At 37.5% G+C, this 21,661-nt stretch overlaps 1 protein-coding gene across 3 annotated transcripts in view; it reads left to right on the forward strand.

Annotated features, from left to right (window-relative positions):
- The first annotated feature begins 981 nt into the window (after positions 1–981).
- Positions 982–21,661, forward strand: part of GFPT1 (glutamine--fructose-6-phosphate transaminase 1) — a 64,822-nt gene continuing 44,142 nt past the window's right edge. For all 3 annotated transcript variants that reach the window (XM_074207901.1, XM_074207888.1, XM_074207893.1), the window contains exons 1-4: positions 982–1,173; positions 16,828–16,935; positions 17,294–17,401; positions 19,531–19,656. In XM_074207901.1, the coding sequence (XP_074064002.1) occupies positions 1,167–1,173; positions 16,828–16,935; positions 17,294–17,401; positions 19,531–19,656 (349 nt within the window). In that variant the 5' untranslated portion in view covers positions 982–1,166. The remainder of the gene's footprint in view (positions 1,174–16,827; positions 16,936–17,293; positions 17,402–19,530; positions 19,657–21,661) is intronic.

The raw sequence follows: 21,661 nt of genomic DNA on the forward strand, positions 1-21,661 counted from the left end.
GTACAGAACATAGGAATCTATTTGGGAGTCTAGGGCCCCTGTGATTGACTCTTGCTATCTAAAGAATAGGAGATTTAAAGGGCTGCTAGAGGATAGAGTACCGGCACCAGAGTACCTGAGTTCAAATCCGGCCTCAGACACTTAATAATAGCTTAGCCTGTGTGGCCTTGGGCAAGCCACTTAACCCCATTGCCTTGCAAAAACTTAAAAAAAAGAATAGGAGATTTAGGCAGCAAATGAACTTTAGGGGCAGGAGATAAACTGCTAAGAAAAACTATTAAAAAAATGGTAAAGAAAAGGGGTTATGAAAAATTGACCAAAGAAAACTATAGCTTTAACAGTAAAATTGGTCAAATGGAAAAAGGAATCAGTTCCTTTAAAAGTAAAAAAAATGGTCGACTGGAAGATAACTCATTAATTGCATAAAATGTATTTTAGGATGTAAACAATTTGATCACGAAAAGAAGCAGAAAAATAAAGTTTTGAAATAAAAAAAAAAGCTGAAAAAAAATATGGAAAAGAATTTTCCGACCCTAAAACGCCTGGTCCAACTTGCGCGGCTGTTGGAGATGGGAAAGTTTTGCTCCCGGGCTTCTTCCCCGTCTCGGTCTCCCCCGCGCTGCTCAGAGCCCGCCTCTGCCCGCTCCCCGGGCGGCGGCGGCAGGCGCTCACGGCCGGGCCCTCGGGGCGCCGCGCCCAGTCTCCAGGATGTCCAGGCGGATGCTGCGGGCGGGCGCGCGGCCGCGGGTGCCACGTCTCTGCCAGCCACGCAATAGCTTCGCAAGGCATGGAGGGAGGGAGGGGGGGCCGAGCTGGGGAGGGAGGGGCGGAGGAGGCTGAGGGGGCGGGCCGGCCTGAGGGGCGGGCGCCCGGCCCAATGGGAAGGCGGCACGCCGCGCGCGCAGGGGCGTGGGGGGCGGAGCCCGCCGTTGCTAGCCTGGGAGCGTCGGCAGGAAGCCGGCCCCGCCCCCGCCCCGCCGCCGCCGCAGGGGTGCGCTGGGCCGCTCGGCCGCCAGTCGGTCCGGCAGCCGGCGGAGAGGCGGGCGCAGCCGGACGCCGCATCCTCCACCTCCTCCGCTTGCCGCCGGGCGGCTTGGCGCAGGCGTCCCGGGCCCCGAGCATCTCGCGCCCCCGGCCCCGGCCCCGGCTCGCGCCCGCCCCTCACCATGTGCGGTAAGAGGGGGCGGGGGGCTGCGGGGTGGCGCGCTCCCCGCCCCCCTCCTCAGGCGCGGGCAGAGCCCCCTCCCCACGTGGGGGCCGAGCCCCGGCGGGAAGCGCCTCGGTGTCTGGGGGCTCCGGCCGGAGCGCGGGAAAGCCGGCCCTTGGAACCCACCCGAGGGGGGGCCCGAGTGCGCAGCCCCTGGGTTCAAATCCGGCCTCCGACGCGGGGCCGCTTCCGGGCCGCGTGGCCGCGGCCGAGCCATGCTCGGCTTATTTAGTTATTGAGTTAGTTTTTGCCAGGCGGTGGGGTTAAGGGGCTTCCCCAAGGCCACAGGGCTAGGTCACTATGAAGTGTGTGAGGCCGGATTTGAACTCAGGTCCTCCGGGCTCCGCTGCGCCACCCAGCCGCCCGGGTCTGTTTACATTCAAGAGAAGCGCGCAGCCTCATCTCCGTGCCTGCTGTTTGCGCACTCTTCAGAGGGCTTCATAAGTGAAGTGTATACAGAGGAGCCTGGCACCGACGTGCCAGTTCATCACTGCGTGCGGGCACAATTCCTGCTGTGGTTTTAAGGTCTCCTGGCCCCCCTCTTCCAGGACGCTGGTGACTTTGCATCCGCGTGGGTCTCTATTCAGACCCAGTGTTTTAGGCTGGGGGTGTGCAGTGCCCCAGGGCTCACACCACAGGAAGAGAGGCCCACAGAGCGGCGTGGAAAGGCCAGGGATCTTTGCGTGCAACAGGTTGTCTTCTTTAATTTCATTCTATTGGTAAGATCATGAAATTGAACTCTTGACGGTGCCAAGTCCTGGAGCTCCTCTCTAGTTGTGGCTGCTAAAGAGGCAGAATCTGGAACAGCTACCTGAACAAGAAGAGCCTGGCCTGAGGGTTGTTGCTATTCTGGATTTCTTTAGCATATTTACCACGAGGTTGATTAGTGTTTGTGGGGATGACTGGCCATTTCTCTTTTTTTTTTTTTTAATTTACTTAAGGCAAAGGGGACAAAGTGACTTGCCCCATGTCACACACCTAAGCAGTTTTTAAGTGTCTGAGGCCAAATTTGATCTTAGGCCCTCCTGACTCCAGGGGCTGGCCGTTTCTCCACGAGAGTTTCTCTTCTCTGTGTTGACTGAGAAAAGGGAGGTCGAGGCTGTAAGCAGAGTTGGTGATCTAGGTTCAGAGCTCTTAATGTTGACTTGTCTTGGAGTCTATCCCTTAATAGACGAACTTAATTAGTTCTTCAATGAAAACTTAAGGGACTGGATACCCCATTAATTTCCAAACTAAAGCTAAAAAGCTAAAAACTAGTTTCCAGCTTAACATAATGCAGTAGCAAGCTTTATTGCTCTGTTGACCCTACAAGAACTTGTCCTATATAATTAAAGCTTTTAAGAACCCAGTTTATTTCTAAAGACCAGGTTTAGAAAAGCTCATTATCATCAGATGAAGAATTAAATTTTTTTAAATCTATAATAACCCATGGAAAGTCTTTACTTAAAGGATTTCTAAGGATTTTTAAAAATTAAGGTTATCGTGTATTCTCATGTTTCTGTTTGTCTCATAATGTTTATCTAGAAGTACACATTAAAACATACTTAGCTTTGCAATATATTGTCAGTTGTTAAAATAACAGCCTTTGCTTCTTTATTGAATCACATGCAGGAATGCACTTCTTCTGTTTCTTCATCTGTCAAATATTCTTTCAAAGCCCAGTTCAGATGCTGCCTCCTCCAAGAAGTCTCTCATCCTAGCTTGTAGTGATCTCATCCTCCTCAGGTTTTCATAGCACAAGCACTTTGACTAGATCTCTACTCTTTGAAAAAAGTAGCATATGAACTTAATTATTTGTACTCATGCCATAGTCTTCCTTCAATACTGCAAATGCCTCAAAGGCCAGGATTGTTGTCTTCTAAAAAAATTAGGGTTAGGTTTTTGCAAGGCAGTGGGGTTACATGGCTTGCCCAAGGCCACACAGCTAGGTAATTATTAAGTGTATGAGGCCAGTTTTGAACTCAGGTCCTCCTGACTCCAGGGCCCGTGCTCTCTCCACTGCACCACCCAGCCGCCCCATGATTGATTATTTTATTTAGCGTTCTGAAGTCTTTCAGTTGTATTTTCCTCTAAGTTATTGTTCTGGTTCTGCTTGTTTTATTGTGCATCAGATCAGAAAAGCCTTTCCAGATTTTCCTGACTCTGATATTTGTTATTATATGATAATATTCCATTATTCATATACCATCATTTGTTCAGCCACTCCCCAATGAAGCTGTAAATCTTCATATTACCTGCATTTATCATAAGATTCTTTCTCCATTATTCTTTTGGAACCATTAGTGTGGGTGCTTCTTCCAAGGATTCAGGTAATCCTTCTAATCTGTCTTACTTTTGCTCATATCCTTCTATATCTCCCCTCAGCCCCCAGCATTTCCACCAATATTTCAGGGACTTTTGACATTTTGAGAATACCAGTGGAAGATGGGGACTGATTTTTGATTATATTATCCTATGATCTTACCCTGTGCCCAACCCCTCTTATTCAGTTATACTTTTTTGAATGGAATCTTTTACATTACTTTACAATATATGATTCCTTTACAATATTTTATAGCTTTCTCTTGCTCACCTGTGCCAACCATGAACTTTTCAATTGTCCTTTAATTGTTCCTCAACTTCAGTTCTTATGATACTCTTGTGATCTATGACTTCCGTGACTTAAAAGGTTATTAGAATGATATTGTTTTATGGAGAATTTTGGGACTTATTAAAATAACTTAAATTACTCTTCTCTTGTTAAATTTTGGACCCAAATGATGGTTCTTTTGAATTAATGTTTGTCTAAGATATTGTCCATCCAACTGTTTGAACAGTAGACATTTTCCATTCTAGATAGGCTCTAAAAATGTTTTTTGTATTGTTGAATCAAAACCTATAATTGTCAATTCTGAATCATCCTACTTCACCTAGAAGAATTTGTAGAATCATAGAAGTAGATGGGATCTGAAATACCATGCTTCATTCTGGTGAGTACTGTTGAAGTATGTGACTTGTTCATTAATATTTTTTTCCATGTTTAAGTTAAATATGCTGATCTTGAGCTTTGAAGATGAAAACTGGATTAGAGCTAAGAATAGGCCCAATGTGAAAAATTATAAATAGCTTGCTGCAATTATGATAGTAGAAATTAGCATGTATGTAATGCCATAAATTAAAACCCTTTGTTTAATCAGTTGAGCCATTTTGCAACTGACAGCGTAGTTTTAGAAAAGCATACTAGTATAGTTTCAAACTGGCTTCTCAGTCAGCATTTAATCATTTGATATTTAAGGAACTTTTCCTGAATAGTGAGCAGTATGTACACAGAGTACCAGGTATTCTGACTGTTCATCTATTTTTTTTTCTTGTCCCTGGAAAAGTAGAAAATAGAAGTATTGTATTTCAATTACATTCAATTAGAAATGTTTTTTGAGTATATAGGAGTTTCTGGATTATGCTTTGTAGGATGGGTGGTGGCTATTTAATCTGATTTTAAAAAAGATATCGAACAGACATAGCTATTCCACATCTTTGAGGCATATGATTCCACTTTTATTGTGGAGAAAATTAAGTCTTAGAGACAGGAATCACAAGGTTAAGACTGATCTAATATTTGAAGAACTTCTGACTCTTACTTCTATCAAAGTCTAGCAGGATTCCCTGTATTACCAGAATTAGTGAAAATTAGAATTTTTCTCTTATAAAATACATGAAAAACTTTCTGGAAATTGTCAAGAATTATTGGAGAAACCATTAAAAATAAGGCAGGTTTATTCCCTACCCCACTTTGTCATTGAGAAAGGCTATGGCAGTTCATTAGCAACAGAATCATTGTTTAGGGAGGACCATTTAAGAATTGTACCATCAAATTGAGCTACTAAACATCCTGAAATCATCCCTGCACCTTATCTTTACAAGCTTTCAAGACTTAATTTTCTTCAGCTATTCCACAGCTGTTATGATAGTGTAAAAGATTTTTCCTAAGTCTAGGATTTTGTTTCCAAGAAAATCAGCTCTTTCCCTGAACTGTGCCAGGAAATGCTTCTCTGACTTTCTTTTCTATGAAAGTAATTTATTCAGGAAAGTAAACTAAAACCCAGTGTTCTGCCTTTCTTTCATCATGATTAAATCCCTAGAGACCACCCAGATTTGGGGGCACCTCTCTGGACCTTGGTTTCTTCATCTTTGAAGTGGGGGGAGAGGGTAGGACTAGATGATCCTTAGGGCATTTTCAGACCATTCATTTCTCTAGAAATCATAGAAATGTTAGAAATAGTTTATAAAAATGCAGTTCCCTAGTCTATAATAGAATGTATTAAATGGAAGTGTGTAAAGGGCATTTGCATCTCTGGAAAAAAGGTTTAAGAGAGGAAATGGCTGGTGGGGCCGATGACTGGTAGAATGGGGATAATGATGGCACCTTCTTTTCTGGGTTGTTGTGAGGGTCAAATGAAACAAATGGATGAGCTCGGCAAATGGTGGGTGCTTCATAAAGGTTCACTGCCTTTATTCCTTATATGAAAGCATACATCTGATGAAATACAAGTGTGAAGTGTCCTTGGGCCCAAGCAATGGGCCTGGCATAGAGTAGTTGTTTAATAAATGTTTGTCGATTCAGGAAGGATTGGGACACTGTTTCCTTATACCAGGTAGGTGTTTTAATAATACTTCAGCATATCCCTGATCTCCAAAATTTAGTTAGTTGCATTCTTTTGTAAATACCCCATAGAAGGAGATTTTGTCAACATTATGGAGATTCATAGAATTACAAAATTGGAAAATTAGAAGTGAATTTAAACGGAATTCCCAATAGAACATGCTTGACAAAGGATTGTCTAGCCAGTTTAAAAACCTGCAAAGAAGGGGAGCCTATTACTTTACAAGGCAGCTTATTTTATTTTTATATAGTTCTCTTAAGTTTTAGAGTTTTTTCTGACATCAAACCTAAATTCCTCTCTTTGCAATTTTGATCTCTTGTTTAAAGTTCTGCTATTTTGAGTCAAACATAAGTCTGACTCTCATTTCGTGATCACCTAGCCCCTCAGATATTGCAAACACTATTTTGTCCTGTTTCTCTCTCTCACTTTCAGCCCTCTCTCTCTCTCTCTCTGTTTCCCTCACCCTTACTTTCCCCCTTTTCTCTCTTACCTTTCTGTCTCTCCATTTATCTCTCCCTCTTTCCTGTCTTTTTTTCTTTCTACCTATTTCACTCCTTTTGGAAGTGCAGCAGCCATTTGTAGACCTGATCCCTCTACTGACTGATTTGGAAGTTTCTCTGTGTTTTTCTGATCTGGGACTGGGTGTCCCTCCTTAGTTAGCCTGGCACTTCCTCTCTATTTCAGGGTCTCACTGTTATGGTGTCCGATTTAGTTGTCTTTAACCCTCTTGTAGTTGGAACTCCTGAGGTCTTCTAGCATCAGCCTCCCCAGGTCCAGGGGATTCCAAGTGGGGTCACCACACCTGATCTGGACTCTTTGTCTAATATATTGCAAGCATTCTCAGTTCCTTGGGCACATCTTTATTCCATGTCTACTGAAGATCCTTCACCATCTTGGTTTCCCTGTTCTGGATGCTTGTCATCCACCTAACAATAGCCTTCCTGAACCAGAACTGAATGTGGTCTGACTAGGGAAGACTCAAGGGGGACGTTTATCTCTTTATGTTTGGAAGCTGTCATCTTTATGCATCTCAGGATTGTATTAGTTTTCATTGGCTTGGAGCTTGTACTGAATTAGCACCCTAGATCTTTTTAGACTAATTATTGTTTAAATATTTGTGTTCATCTGCCATATAAAAACATGATGTAAATATAAAGTTATTAAAAACAGATATATACAGAGTAGTTAAATACAAGATAGTTTGAGTACCAGCATTTGGGGCTATATGAAAGTTATGCTACATTCTAAAGTGAGAGAGAGAGAGAGACCCTGTGAGGTGGAGGTCATGCATTCCAGGCCTGGTGCCAGAAGAGGGAGAGCCATAGGGAAGGAACAAAGAATGGGTCAGACGGGTTGCATCAAATAGTACAGTGGGGGAGAGTAATGATCAGGGAAGCTGGAAAAATAGGTTGAAGTCAACTTGTGTGTATAGGGCTTTAAAACCTGTGTAACAGGTTATATTTTACTTTGGAAACCATAGGAAACCATTATAATTGATTGAGTAGTGGGTGACAGGGTCAGATTTTCACTTAAGGAAAATCATTTTGAGTGAACGATCTTTTAAAGAAGCAGTTGGAGGGATAGAAGAACCAGGATAATGTGGTGTCCAGAAAATCAAGGAGGGAGAGTTTCTTTTCCTTTTCTTTTTTTTTTCAAGGCAAATGGGTTTAAGTGGCTTGCCCAAGGCCACACAGCTAGGTAATTATTAAGTGTCTGAGGTTGGATTTGAACTCAGGTACTCCTGGCTCCAGGGCCAGTGCTCTATCCCCTGTGCTACCTAGCCACACTGGAGGGAGAGTTTCAAGAAAGAAGGAGTAGTTGGTACCGCCTCTGATTACAAAGGCTAGTGCCTGATTCAGAAATCATTTTTCCTCTTACTTCTTCTCTTCTCCCAATAACATGAAAGCCGCAATCTAGACATTAAAGACTTTCTTTGATGTTGATCTAATCTATCTTTTTAGACTTCTCACCTCCTATTCCCTTGGATACCCATTCTGCCATATATTTAGTAGTGCTTAGGTTTTATATAGATCTTGGTTTTCATGCTTCTGCTAAAATGTGTAGATTTGTGGTTTGAATCTCTCATTTCTAGTAGTAATTCTCCTGTGACCTTGGATACATCATCCATCTTCTCAGGAGGACTGCATGAATTCCTCATCTACAAAATGAGGGGGGTTAGAAAAAATGATCCCTTGTCTCCTGATAATGTTCATACTTACTTTCATGATAGGGTCTCACACAGTCTGGGAGTACTTTTACTTATCTAGCTTCATTTTGAACTATTTTTTTTTTTTTTTTTAGGTTTTTGCAAGGCAGATGGGGTTAAGTGGCTTGCCCAAGGCCACACAGTCTGAGACCAGATATGAACCCAGGTGTTCCTGACTCCAGGGCCAGTGTTTTATCCACTGCGCCACCTAGCCACCCCTTGAACTATGTTTTACCAGCCAAACTGGACTACTCTATCCTTGGAGCACGCTTGTCTCTTTCCTATGTTCCTTTAGTCTTGGCTGACATGTCCTTTTCCTCATCTTCCGAATCTTCCTTCAAGGCTTATTTAGCTTTTGAACTGCCTCAGATGTGAAGGCTTCCTTGCTTCCTAGCTGAAAGCTTTATGTCATTTTCTAAATTTTTAAAGCCTTGTATCTGGAGCTCTTCTTCCCTCCTTCCACTTCCTATCTTATCTCATACTTATCTGGGTACATGTTCTGCCCTCAAAAATTAGATAGAAGCTCTTTAAGGACAGGGAATCTATTGTGTTTTTATTCCTAACACCCAGTGTTTTGCTTTGCCTATGCTTGATGCTTCATTAATCTTTAATAAATTAAATTGAATTTCAACAGGAAGTGATAACAGTATTGGAGTAAATTTCAGACCTGGAGGATGGCTTTCATAAGAATATCAGAATGAGAACAAGGAATAATTTGTTCCAGTTTGATTGGAATATTTAAGTGCATGCAGGAGACACATCAAAAAAGGCTAGAAAAATGTTGGCTGGACACATGTTGTGCCAATCTTGAAATATCTGGCTGAGGGTGTTGGGGGCTTTATTTTGTAGGCAAAAGGGAGCAGTTGAAGATTTTTGAGTGATGTGGTCAGACTTGTTTCTTTAAAAGATTTTAGGAACTGTATAATGGGGAGAGGTAGATTTTCTAGGATCCAATTTCTTTGAGTGTCTGCTTTACAGTGATGTCTTAGTATATAGAAGTTAGGGAATAAATGTAAGAGATGTAGAGGAGACTAAAAAGATGGCAGCTGAGGAGATGGAAAGGAAGAAAAAGGTAAATTCCTGCGATGACTCCCAAGGATTGGAGTCATCAGAACTTAAATGTTTTATATTATCTCATTTGAACTTTACAAGTATCTTGTCAATATTCTTATTTAGAGGCCCAGAGAGATGTCAGAAGTAGGATTTTTGGCTTCAGCCCTTCCTGATTGTAGGCAAATTTTGCTTTCTTGTTGCTTTTCAAGAGCAAAAGAAAAAGTCTCTTTGGGTTTGAATTTTTTTTTTAGGTTTTGGCAAGGCAAATATGGGGTTAAGTGGCTTGCCCAAGGCCACACAGCTAGGTAATTATTAGTAAGTGTCTGAGGTCGAATTTGAACTCAGGGACTACTGACTCCAGGGCTGGTGGTCTATCCACTGCGCCACCTAGCCGCCCCGGTTTTCAATGTCTAAAGGAATTTTTAGTAAAATTTTCAAGTCTATCATTCTTTTTTCCCTAGCTGTTAAAAACCTTTTTATTGATATTCATTTTTATATCATGACTTTCTAATGATTTAGTATAAATCATTCTTTTACATATAAACCAACCATAAAATAATTCATTACTTTTATGTTTGAAAAAAATCTGGCAGTTTTTTTACTTCAGAAAGAACTGTTCTAAATTTCTATAATATTTTAAGGAACACTTAAGAGGAGAGATAATTCTTATTTACATTATATATATATGTGTATATATATATGTATATATATATATATATATATATATATATATAACTTTTGAGATCATAAATTATTTTCCTCCCATCTACCCTGTGGTAGTGCAACTGTGAGGAATTTTGAGACTCAGAGACTTACCTTGCCTAGGGTCATATAGCTAGTGAATTAGAGCTGAGACCTGAACACAGGCACATTCCTCCTGATCTCAAGTCCCTTGTTCTTCTCACTATAGTTTGCCATTTTGTTTCATTTAGATATTTAGATAGCCACAGTTTTAAGTGAGTATCTGGCAGTCAGCAAGTAAACTTTCTATCCCTCTTACATGAATGAAACCTGTAATTATCAGGGGGGAATGTGGAGAGCTCTTGATGATGATTTATCAGAATAAAGAACAAAGAAAGGCAAAAATAAGGTCCCAGCCCTCCAGGAGCTTACATACAAAGCTATGTACATAACAATAGATACACAGAATAAAAATAGGAGACAAAACTAGGAGAGAAGGCTCTAGAAGTGGGAGTGGGATTTGGAAAGGCCTGCAGAAGTTAGCATTTGAGCTGAGTCTTGAGGGAAACCTGGAGGTGGAGGTGAGGAGGGAGAGAATTGCAGGCTTCTGAGAAAGCTGGTCTAAAGACCTGGAGTTGGAGGGAGGAGTTAAGACATTTTCCTTACACTAAATTCCAAACCTACTGAATCCTTCCCCTTTCTGTTTTTGTTTGTATCTTTAATTTATTATGCTTCTGTTTAAAAAAAAATATTTTCAGTTATAATTTTCTGTTCCCAGGCCCCATCCCCCCACCCATTAAGAAATCAGAAAATATAAAACCATTATAAATAGAAAGTCATGCATTTCCCACAAAAGCATGTTGGGGGGGCAAGAAAGAGAAAGAGAAAAAATGCTTCAATCAACCCTCTTAGTTGATTGGTTTGCTATTTGGAGGTAGATGGTATTTTTCATCTTGAGTCTTTTGAAGTTGTGGTGGATCATGGTGTTGCTCAGAGTATAAACTAAGTCTTTCATCCTTGATTATCTTTACAGTTTTACTGTTAACTGAGTAAATTTTTTTCCTGGTTCTGCTCACTTCACTTTGCCTGAATTTATACAGCCATCTCGTTTTTTTGAAACCATTCCTTTTATTTTTTTACAGCACAACAGTGTTCTATCATATTCATGTTCCGGTTCCCTATTGATGGGTATCCCCCCAGTTTCCAATTCTTGCCACTCCAAAAAGAGCTGCTATAAATCCTTTTTGTATCTATGGGGTCCTTTTGTTCCCATTTCTCTTAAGGGCCCTAGAGCACCTATAAAATGGATCTTCTGACATTAACTTGGCCATTGAATGAAGCCATAAATTATTCTATAACAAGTTCTTACCAAATACATTTTTGAACCACTTAAATTTTTTTAAAATTACATAAGTTTTCTTTTAAATTCGCACTTTAAACAGTTTTTTTGGTTTTGCTTTTTGGTAATGCAATTTGGGTTAATTGACTTGCCCAGTTAGATAAGTGTCAAGTGGGATTTGAATTTAGTTCTTCCTGACTCTAGGACCAGTACTCTTATTTTGTATGCCAACAAGCTGCCAAGGGGTTCTGATTCTTACTATGGTATTCTTGTCCGATATAACATTACATTATTAGATCTAGCAGATAATAGTAGAAAGCTATGTTTTTCTCTTTAGATTTAAAAATTAGCAGAAATTATTTCTCTTTCCTATCTCCTGATTCTATTCACTTCCTTCTATATCAGTTCATCTAAGTCATTTTAGATTTTTCTGAAACACTCCCCTTCATTATTTTTTATAGCATGATAACATTCCATTACTTTCATGTAGCCTAACTTGTTTAGCCATTCCCCAATACTCAGGAACTTTCTTAGTTTCTAGTTCTTTACGTGATATTTTTCTTTTTCAGGTTATTTCATAAGCCTTTAGAACTGCATATTAGACCTCTAAAGAACCTTAGAAGTAATTTAGTATAACTCCCTCATTTTTTATAGATGAGGTACCTGGAGTAAGAAGAGAGTAAATGATTTGCTCAGGGTCAGCAACTAACACATTCCAATTAGAATATGTAACCTCTCCTCCCCTTCCTGAAATGCAGGAGATATGTTTTTTCTCTCTCTTTCCTCCAGGTCTAAGATTGGTCAATATAATTACCTTGCATTCACTTTCATTTTGTTGTTGTTTCTATCAAATGTATTTTTTGTGTGTGAGTATTCCTCTGGTATAAATGAAGTCTCTCATCAGTGAAGAAATGTAGGAGATTTCTTGATGATTTATCAGAATAAAGAACAAATACTCTAGAATCTAATTATGGCAGTATTTTATGTTGAATAGATTTTATACATTTTTTTCCTCTACTCTTCTAGGAAATTTAATTATAAAATACTAAAAGAACCTCATTATGTGAAGTGTTTTATCCCATTAGATAGCTATATAACATTCATCACAAAGGTTTTATTTGCATTCTGCTATTGTGAGTTGTGAAATTTAATTTGTCCTTAGTTAATGACTCATTTCTTTACAACTTCAGGTTATAATTTTACTTTGTTTACTTGGCACCAAATTACACAGCTCTTATTGTCAAGTGCCTACTTTGGCAAAGAGATGCCTTATAACTTTTTTTGGCCTTTCTTAGTCTTTCTAATTTTCTGACTTTTTTTTTGGTATGCCCTTCTTCATCTTTACTTATCTGTCTAGAGCCTTTTTGGTAGAGCTGAATTTAGAGGTCTTATTTCAAATCCCTACTCAATTACCTGCTATTTGTAGTGACCCTATACAAGTTTCTTAACTGCTCTCAAACTGTTTCCTTATTTGTAAAATGAAGATTATAATAGTACTTATTGCTCAGAATTATGAGGATCAAAAGAGAAAATAGAAGTCAATCTACTGTCCTGGAGTCAGAAAGACCTGAGTTCATATTCAGCTTCAGACACTTTCCTAGCTATGTGCCCTTGGGTAAGTTATTTAACTTTTGATTGCCTAACAAAATGGATTCTCTGGATCAATTGGAGAAGGAAATGACAAATCACTTTAGTATATAAAATTTACATTTTATATAATAATATATAACATTTCTTGATCAAAGATTACCCTTCTAAGATGTTTGGAACTTTTAGGACACATTGGGAATACTTTTAAAAGTTGATAGGAAACAATAGAATATTTTTCTGTGGAAATTTATTTTTATATTTCCTCAGTGTGGTCTATAAATTAAGACATTTTTCCAATGTTTTATAACATTTGACTTCTTTTATTTTAGAAGTAAAAAAGTAATATATAGAAAATATAAACTGTTCTTGTAATTTTTTAAATTTTGCCTACATAGCAATTGTTGTTCAGTCCTTTTTCAATTGTGTCCAACTCATTGTGATCCCATTTGGGGTTTTCTTGGCAAAAATAATGGAGTGGTTTGCCATTTTCTTCAATTCATTTTACAGATGAGGTAAAAGAGGCAAGCAGGATTAAGTGATTTGCTCAGGGTCACACAGTAAGTATTTGAGACTGAATTTCAAATTCAGTCTTCCTGACTCTAGACCCAGCACTCTGCCATTTAGCTGCCCTACCTAGCAGTACTGCTCTACTTCATTTGTATATTGCCTTTGATAATACAGTTGTACTAATCATTTTTTTTAAGTCAAGTTTTGAGTTTTACATTTTTCTCCCTCCTTCCCTCTTAGGCTCTGCATTTATAACTATGCTAAACATAGATCGATATTGGTCATATCATGAGAAAAAGAATCAGATCCAAATGGAATATTATTAAATAAAGTTTTATTTTTTAAAAATTAAAAAATTTTACCTCTCAGGATCCTATTAAAAAAACAAAACCAAACCCTACAACTGTAGTTTGTTTATCCTTGCCCTAAGGATCATTCAACTTCAGAATGCTTTTTTGTTTTTAAGGAGATTTATTTATTTATTTTGAATTTTACAATTTCCCCCCCTAATCTTTCTTCCCTCCCTCCCACCCCTTCCACAGAAGGCAGTCTGTTAGTCTTTACATTTTTTTCCATGGTATGCATTGATCTAAGTTGAATGTGACGGGAGAGAAATCATGTCCTTAAGGAACAAACATAAAGTATAAAAGATAGCAAAATTATATAATAAGATAACTTTTTTTTAAAAAAAATTAAGGGTAATAGTCTTTGGTCTTTGTTTAAACTCTGCAATTCTTTCTCTGGATACAGATGGTATTCTCCATTGCAGATACCCCCAAATCATCCCTGATTGTTGCACTGATGGAATGAGCAAGTCCATTAAGATTAATCATCAACCCTCTGTTGCTGTTAGGATGTACAGTGTTTTTTCTGGTTCTGCTCAACTCGCTCAGTATCAGTTCATGCAAATCCTTCCAGACTTCCCTGAATTCCCATCCCTCTTGGTTTCTAATAGAACAATAGTATTGTTCCATGACATACATATACCACAGTTTGTTAAGCCATTCTCCAGTTGTTGGACCTTCACTTAATTTCCAATTCTTTGCCACCACAAACAGAGCTGCTATAAATATTTTTGTACAAATGATATTTTTACCCTTTTTCATCATCTCTTCAGGGTATAGACTCAGTAGTGGTATTGCTGATTCAAAGGGTATGCATGTTTTTATTGCCCTTTGGGCATAAGAATTCTTCTTTCTTAAGGACTCATAGGAGCATCTCAGGTCAGAGAGCTATAGAATTTGGGCCTCTTTGAGCCTCCTAGTCAGAATGTTGCAGGTTCCTGGCCCCATCTGTAGGACCTCCCCTGGAGCTTCCTTGCTAGTGTCCCTCAAATCTCTCCTCTCTTCCCTCACTCCCTTAAAACACAGTGCTTTAGGTTTTAGTTGTCTCTTTACTTCTAGGAGAACCGGTCCTTTCTCATTTATGATTTCTTGAAATATGTATGGCCTAGACTTTTTTGAGGGAGATGGGGTGGTGGTGATCATGATTTTCAGAGTCCAGTGATTTTTTTTTTTAGGTTTTTGCAAGGCAAATGGGGTTAAATGGCTTGCCCAAGGCCACACAGCTAGGTAATTATTAAGTATCTGAGACCGGATTTGAATCCAGGTACTCCTGACTCCAAGGCTGGTGCTTTATCCACTACGCCACCTAGCCGCCCCTGTGTCCAATGATTCTTAGATTATCTTTCCTTGACCTGTTTTTCTAGGTTAGTTTCTCCTCCCCTTCCCCGAAATATCAGATATTATTTTCTTCTTTTTTTTCCAGTTTTTTTTATTTTGTTCTAATTTTGTTCTAATATTTTTTTGTCTTATAGAATCATTGATTTCTCTTTGGTTTGTTCCAATCTTCATAGTTACTTGAGTAAGATTTGCCATTTTCTCCTTTAAACCATATATTCTTTCAATTCCTTTCTCCAGAAATTAAGAGTTTTGGTAACCTTTTACTTAATTTCTTCTAGTTATTCATATATTCATTGTGGAATATTAATTTTTTTCCTTTGAGTGTTTATAGTTTTAGATACACAGGTTGGATTTTTGGTTATTTCTGGATCTATTATATTTACAATGCTCAGAATCTTCTTGTGTTTATTGATCTCAAAAGCCTCAGGTACTTATTTGAATAATGTGCAAGGACTAGGCTCCTTGTCTTGCTTTGATTTTGAGTGGGATGTTCAGTTTTTTTTTTGGTTATCACCCTTGTAATCTGTGTTCTTGTGGTTAAGACAACTTTTTCCCCCTTTCCTTCTTACCTCCAATCTTTGAAGTTTAGAGTTTTGGATTTTCAGGGTCCTTTTTGATGTTTCAGGACAGAGTGCTAGGAGTCTTAGGATCAGAGTATTTTCAAGGCAGTTTGAATATTAAAGCCAAATTCTTAGGGCACATCTTGGGAATCAATTTTTAGTCAGGTTGTTTTCTCTTTTCTTCTGCTCAGCAGGTAACCATTTTACTTAGTACAAAGACTATATTGAGTTTCAGTGTAAAAAACAAAGCTCATTAGAATTATATAATTTCAGGATTGCAAATTTCCTCTATGGTCATTGACTCTAGTCCAAACTTAAAATATAAATCCCTTTTGCAAAGGGATATATGATAGATGGTCATTTAGCCTTTGCTTGATGACCCTCAGTGACAGGAAAAACCTTAAGGCAGCCCATGATCATATGTTTTTCTTTCTTTTTTTATTATTTAAATTTTATTTCAGATGTTTTTCTAAGAACAATGAAAAATTCTTCAGGTTATTGGTATTCTTAATTTGTGTTTAAAGAACATTATCAGTTGGCATCCAATTCTTGGAATTCTCTTTTAAATTTTCAGTCAGTTGTCACATTTTGCCAATTCTTTTCATTTACCTAACTATTCCCTAGTGTAAGCCAGTATCACTTGCTGCCTGAACTTTTGCCACATCCTCAACTTTCCCCTCTCCAGTCCAGTCTCCATACAGCCTCTTCCCCTGGAAGCTCCTGTCTTCTCTCTTGTTGATTGAACCCAGCTGAACCCATCCTGTGGTTTGCCTTTCTCCCTCAACCCTTCCTGTCAGTTTCTTTTCCTCTTAATCCTTTCTTATCCTTTATTTCTGTTCACTTTTAACCCCTTATTCTCATCCTTATTTTTATGGAAGAGAATCCAGATTCCCTCTTCCCATTGTACCCTCTATTTTGGTGCAGAAATGACTGTTCACATTTAATGAGGTGAGCAGAGTTGAGTCCTCTGGCAAGATGGCAGCTTGACCATCACTTTGCCACCAAGTCCTCAGGTCTTTTCCCTGTGGCTGCTCCCTCCCTTAGGACTCTTTGGACCTTGCCACTCTTTAGCTGAATTTTCTTACATGACTTGTCTTCGTCAATTTAGAGTGTGATTTCTTGGTGGACAAGAATTAACTTACATTTCTATTTGAATCCCCAGCACTTAACCCAGTGCTTTGCCTGGAGTAAGTGCTTCATAAGTACTTTTCTGAAAGCCAGAAAGTAGTTTCTTGAAAATCTTAACTTACTTTTTATGAGTCTAGCATCTGTTTAATTGAATTCTTCATGGTATAGTTGATTATATTTATAAACTTCTCCAGCTTAGCTATGATAATTATTTGTGAATTCTCTTTCTTTCAGGTATATTTGCTTATCTGAATTACCATGTTCCACGGACAAGGAGAGAGATCTTAGAGACCCTCATCAAAGGACTTCAGAGATTGGAATATAGAGGATATGATTCTGCTGGTATTTACTTTTTTTTAGCTATATATTAAAATGTCTTTTGTATGTATCTTGAATATGAACTTTGAATCAGGTATAGTGATAATTTTAATCATTTGTGATTGAATTTTCTTTTACAGTGCTAATTTATAGAATTTTAATAGTTATAAATAATTGTACAGAAACTAATCTTTTAAAGGATGTTATTTTAATTTTACTACCAAAAATCCAGTAACTAAGAACAAACCAAATTTTAAGTAATTTTACAGAAATTTATTTTCCTACTATTTTTTCTTTTATATCTAATATATAGTCATTTTCTAAGCAATTGACTATGTAAACCTTTTTTTTTTTTTACCCTCATTGTTTTTTGATTATTTAGGAGTGGGAGTTGATGGAGGCAATGACAAAGACTGGGAAGCCAATGCTTGCAAAATCCAACTTATTAAGAAGAAAGGGAAAGTTAAAGCACTGGATGAAGAAGTTAACAGTAATGTACTAAGTTTCTTTCCGGATTATTTTTGTTTATGTTTACGTGAAATTTCAATTGATAAGCGAGACCAGTATATTAAAGATATAGAGAAGTGGGTTTAGGAAGTTTTTTCCTAATTATAAACTCAATAATCAGAAACTAATGGGTTCCCTCTCCGGAAATCATCAAGTAGAGGCTGAAAGACCACTCATTGGAGATAGTATAGAGGCAAATCTCAGTCAGGTATGTGCTAGACTAGTAGATCTCTGAGGTTCTTTCCATTTGTGTTATTTTGGTGATTCTAAAAATAGATAATCAGAGATAAAGATAGGAAACTTAATTTATTACCATGTTGCTGACTGTTTTAGTTAACCTTAGGAGAAATAATTTGCCTACTTTGTATTAAGAATTAATTAAGGTTTATGAGTAAGTCACTAGAAATAACAACTGTGCCAGCAAGTATATGGGATAAATTGGAGTAGTTGAAAACTATAGGGGCAGTTAGATGGCGCAGTGGATAAAACATTGGCCCTGGAGTCAGGAGTACCTGGGTTCAAATTTGGTCTCAGACACTTACTAATTACCTAGCTGTGTTTCCTTGGGCAAGCCACTTAACTCTATTTGCCTTGCAAAAACCTAAAAACAAAACAAAACAAAAAAATATACTATAGGAGTCTGATCTAATAGTCCCTGGGAAGTTATGGAGTCAGGATAGTGGCAATGTGAATGTAAAGGAGGGGATGAATGAAAAAGAGATTGTATAGGAAGAAGTATGACTTCTAGGATGTCTTCCAACTTGACATGTCCTGTGATTCTGTGATGACTGCAAAGTGTAGAACCTGGATATTTGGGAGAAGACCATTGCCATCATCAAAGTATGGAGGAAGATCCTTCTTGGGCTGAATGAGTGGATCACTTAAACCACAAGTTAGGCACTGAGGATATGAATGTAGTGAAGAAATAACTTTTACAGGTATTAATGTTCTAATGGGGAAACAGGAAACATATTTCTACATCTAAATATATAGATATGTGTATCTCTGCTTTTAGGTAACTATGAATAGATAATTGTGTATATATTATATGTGTATATAAAATATACATATGCATATATATATACACACACAGAATGAATATAGAGAGAATAAAGTACTAAGTAGTTATTTAAATAGGAAGATGGAGATCAAGGCTTCTGGAAAGACTCCATTTAGAAGATGATGCTGCATTTGAAGAAAGGGATGCTATGCATGAGAAGAGGAGTGAGTTCATTCTAGGTAGATGGGAGTTCCAGAACAAAGGCAGAGGGATGGGAGATGGACTACCATTTGTGAGGAGCCACTTTAAGGAGTTGGTCAAATGTATGGAACATTATACATGGAAGAAGACCAGTTTGACTTTATTGCAGATATTTGGAGGAAGGGGCATTGATTGTCCAGTAAGGCTAGAAAGATTAGAGGACATTAAAAGCCTAACAGAAGAGTTTATGTTTCATCCTGCAGGTAGTAGGAAACATTGGAGTTTATTGAGTAAAGGATGTATCACACTCAGATTTGTGTTTCAGGAAAATTCCTTTTGAAGCAGTGAGAGAAATAGAGTCAAGGTGAAGGGGAAAGTTGTGAAGCAGAGAAACCAATTAGGAGTCTGTTTTTAATAATCTAGGTAAGGGGTGAAGAAGGCTTGAGTTGGTTGTGTAAGGAGAGAGGAAGGATTTGCTGGACCTATTTATGCACCTATTCACAAATTGATGTCCAGAATGACTGGACCAGTTCATTATTCTCCCATCATTGCCTTAATGTATGTTTTCCTACAACTCCTCCAGGATTTGTTCTTTTCTTTTTTTGTCAATTTTGCCAGTCATATGAGTATGACATGAAACTGTAGAGTTGCTTTAATTTTCATTTCTTTCTTCATATGCTTATATGGAGCCTTTTTTAATATGACAAAAGTTTGGATTTCTTCTCTTCAGAGCTGTTTATTTGTTGAACATTTATCAGTTGGAAAACTATATGACTCAAGTATTTTTTGAACAAGATATATTCTTCAATTAATTGTTCATTACCATTGAATAATATTTTAGTACTAATGTTTTGACATGAGCTGTATTACATGATTTAAGTGATCACTATTTTCCATTATATCTTTTTCAGAGCAACAGGATATGGACTTGGATATAGAATTTGATGTTCATCTTGGAATAGCTCATACCCGTTGGGCCACCCATGGGGAACCTAATCCAGTTAATAGTCATCCGCAGCGCTCTGATAAAAATAATGGTATGGACAGATTCAGATGCAACAGGTCAAATGGTAGAAGGCAAGATATGAACTATAGGTTGTTCTTTTTCTTCAGTTTAGTGCTGAGACATTCAGATTCCACTTGGAAATTGTATTTCAGAGTCTAAATGAATTGACTTAAAATTTTAGCTATCATTCCAGAAATATTGATTTTAAAAGCTCACTATTTGCAGTTGGATCTATTCAAAATGTTTCAAAAGTATTAGTTCACAGTTTTAAGCTTTAATTAATTCGGAAGTACCAACTTACAAAAATAAAACTTGAAAGTTGAATTATTTAAATTTAAAAATATTAACATTTTTAATTAAAATAAAACATAACCACCACTGCTGCTCAGTGATTAAAAGGATTGCATTTGTAATCCTAGGCTTAAGATCATCCAAGAACATGTTTGGTGTTGATGCAAACAAGATGTTTTTGACAAGGTTCTCCCAAGAAAAAAGCCTAGTGGAGATTGATCAGGTTACTAAAGTGGCCAAGCACAATCTAAGAAAATACCATCCAGAAACTGTCACAATGCAATTCATAATGACAGAGTGCCCTGTCTTGTTGAAAAATGATCTTATTTAATATATGTGACATCTGCAATATGGAAATAAAACAATTCTGAAACATTAAAGATTGACTATCTTTAAAAAAGAAAGGACCTTAATACTGTACTTCTTAATGGTGCGCAGAACATTATAAGAATTTATCTTTTTGACTTCCATCAGTTGACAGAAGTCTGATCTAACATAGTAATCTTCTTGTATCATTTGAGCTATTGTAACCTTATAAGCATGGTCTTGAAATCGTAGTCTGCAATTCAGCAGACATGTGCCTCACTGATTTTTTTTGGGGGATTGTCCAATACATTCTGAATTTCAGTCAAAGTCTCTTGTTTAAACAGTTATCAGTTGGGATCCTCTTTATAATGGGAAGCCACTTTTCTTCTTATTGCTATTATGGGCTTAAGAATGCAGGGATTTTTTCTTAAGTATGTACCATATTTAGTCAAAGGGACTGAAACAGAAATTAGAATCAAACATTTATTATTCACAATTCACATAAAAACTACATAAGTGTAAAAATATAATTAAACTTTCAAGGTTTTTTTTGAGCAGGTGCTTGTAATGTTTGTCCTTTTGAAGTTACTACTAAAGCTTAAAACTATACAGAGACTTTTGAGACATGCTGTACTTTTACAGATTCTCCTGAAACATTTAAAAAATCTGATATGATTATGTATTTTTCCTAAAATTATTCTTTATTTTTGCTTTACTTTGGAATATATATTACTAAGTGGTAATACCTACTCTCCTTTCCTCTTTTAAATTAGCAAAAATATTTTTGATTTTTTTTTTGGTGGGGGGGAATGAGCTTTAAAAGCAATTTAATTTAGATCACTTTTTGGGGAGAACGACAGGTAAATAACATATTGTTCTATACATTTTCTTTGTCAATTTTAATCATTTAAGAAAATGAACCCAAATGCCTTTTCCTTCCAGGATCCTGTATCACTAAATACTAACTTGGCATTGGAAGTACAGTTTGCTTTATGGACAAAATTAATTTTATATTTGGCTTGTTTATATGCTCTTTGAATTGGACAGTCACACCAATACTTTTAAAAAGATGTTATCATATATTGATTATTTTATCTTTGGTTTTGAAATATTTTTTTGTCTTTATTTAAAAATAAATTTTTGTGATATTCTAGAGTCTGGAACTGATAATAATGTCTGGGGATTATCTCTTTATTTCATGATTCTATTGATCCTTGAATGGATCATTTGGCAAGCAAGCAAAATGCAAATTTAACCTAATTACCTTTTTTCCCTCAAAATGTTTTATATTTGACTCAAATCCTCCCCAGAAATGAAAAATTTCAGTTATAGTTTCAAAGATTTTCTCTATATTCATTGTATTTACAGAAATAAGAATAAAGAAAGATGGTGTATTGGTAAAATGAACAACAAGACATTCTACAAATAAGCAATAATCT

This window comes from Macrotis lagotis, chromosome 1 (genome assembly GCF_037893015.1).
Source record: "Macrotis lagotis isolate mMagLag1 chromosome 1, bilby.v1.9.chrom.fasta, whole genome shotgun sequence".
Classification (NCBI taxonomy): Eukaryota; Metazoa; Chordata; class Mammalia; order Peramelemorphia; family Peramelidae; genus Macrotis; species Macrotis lagotis.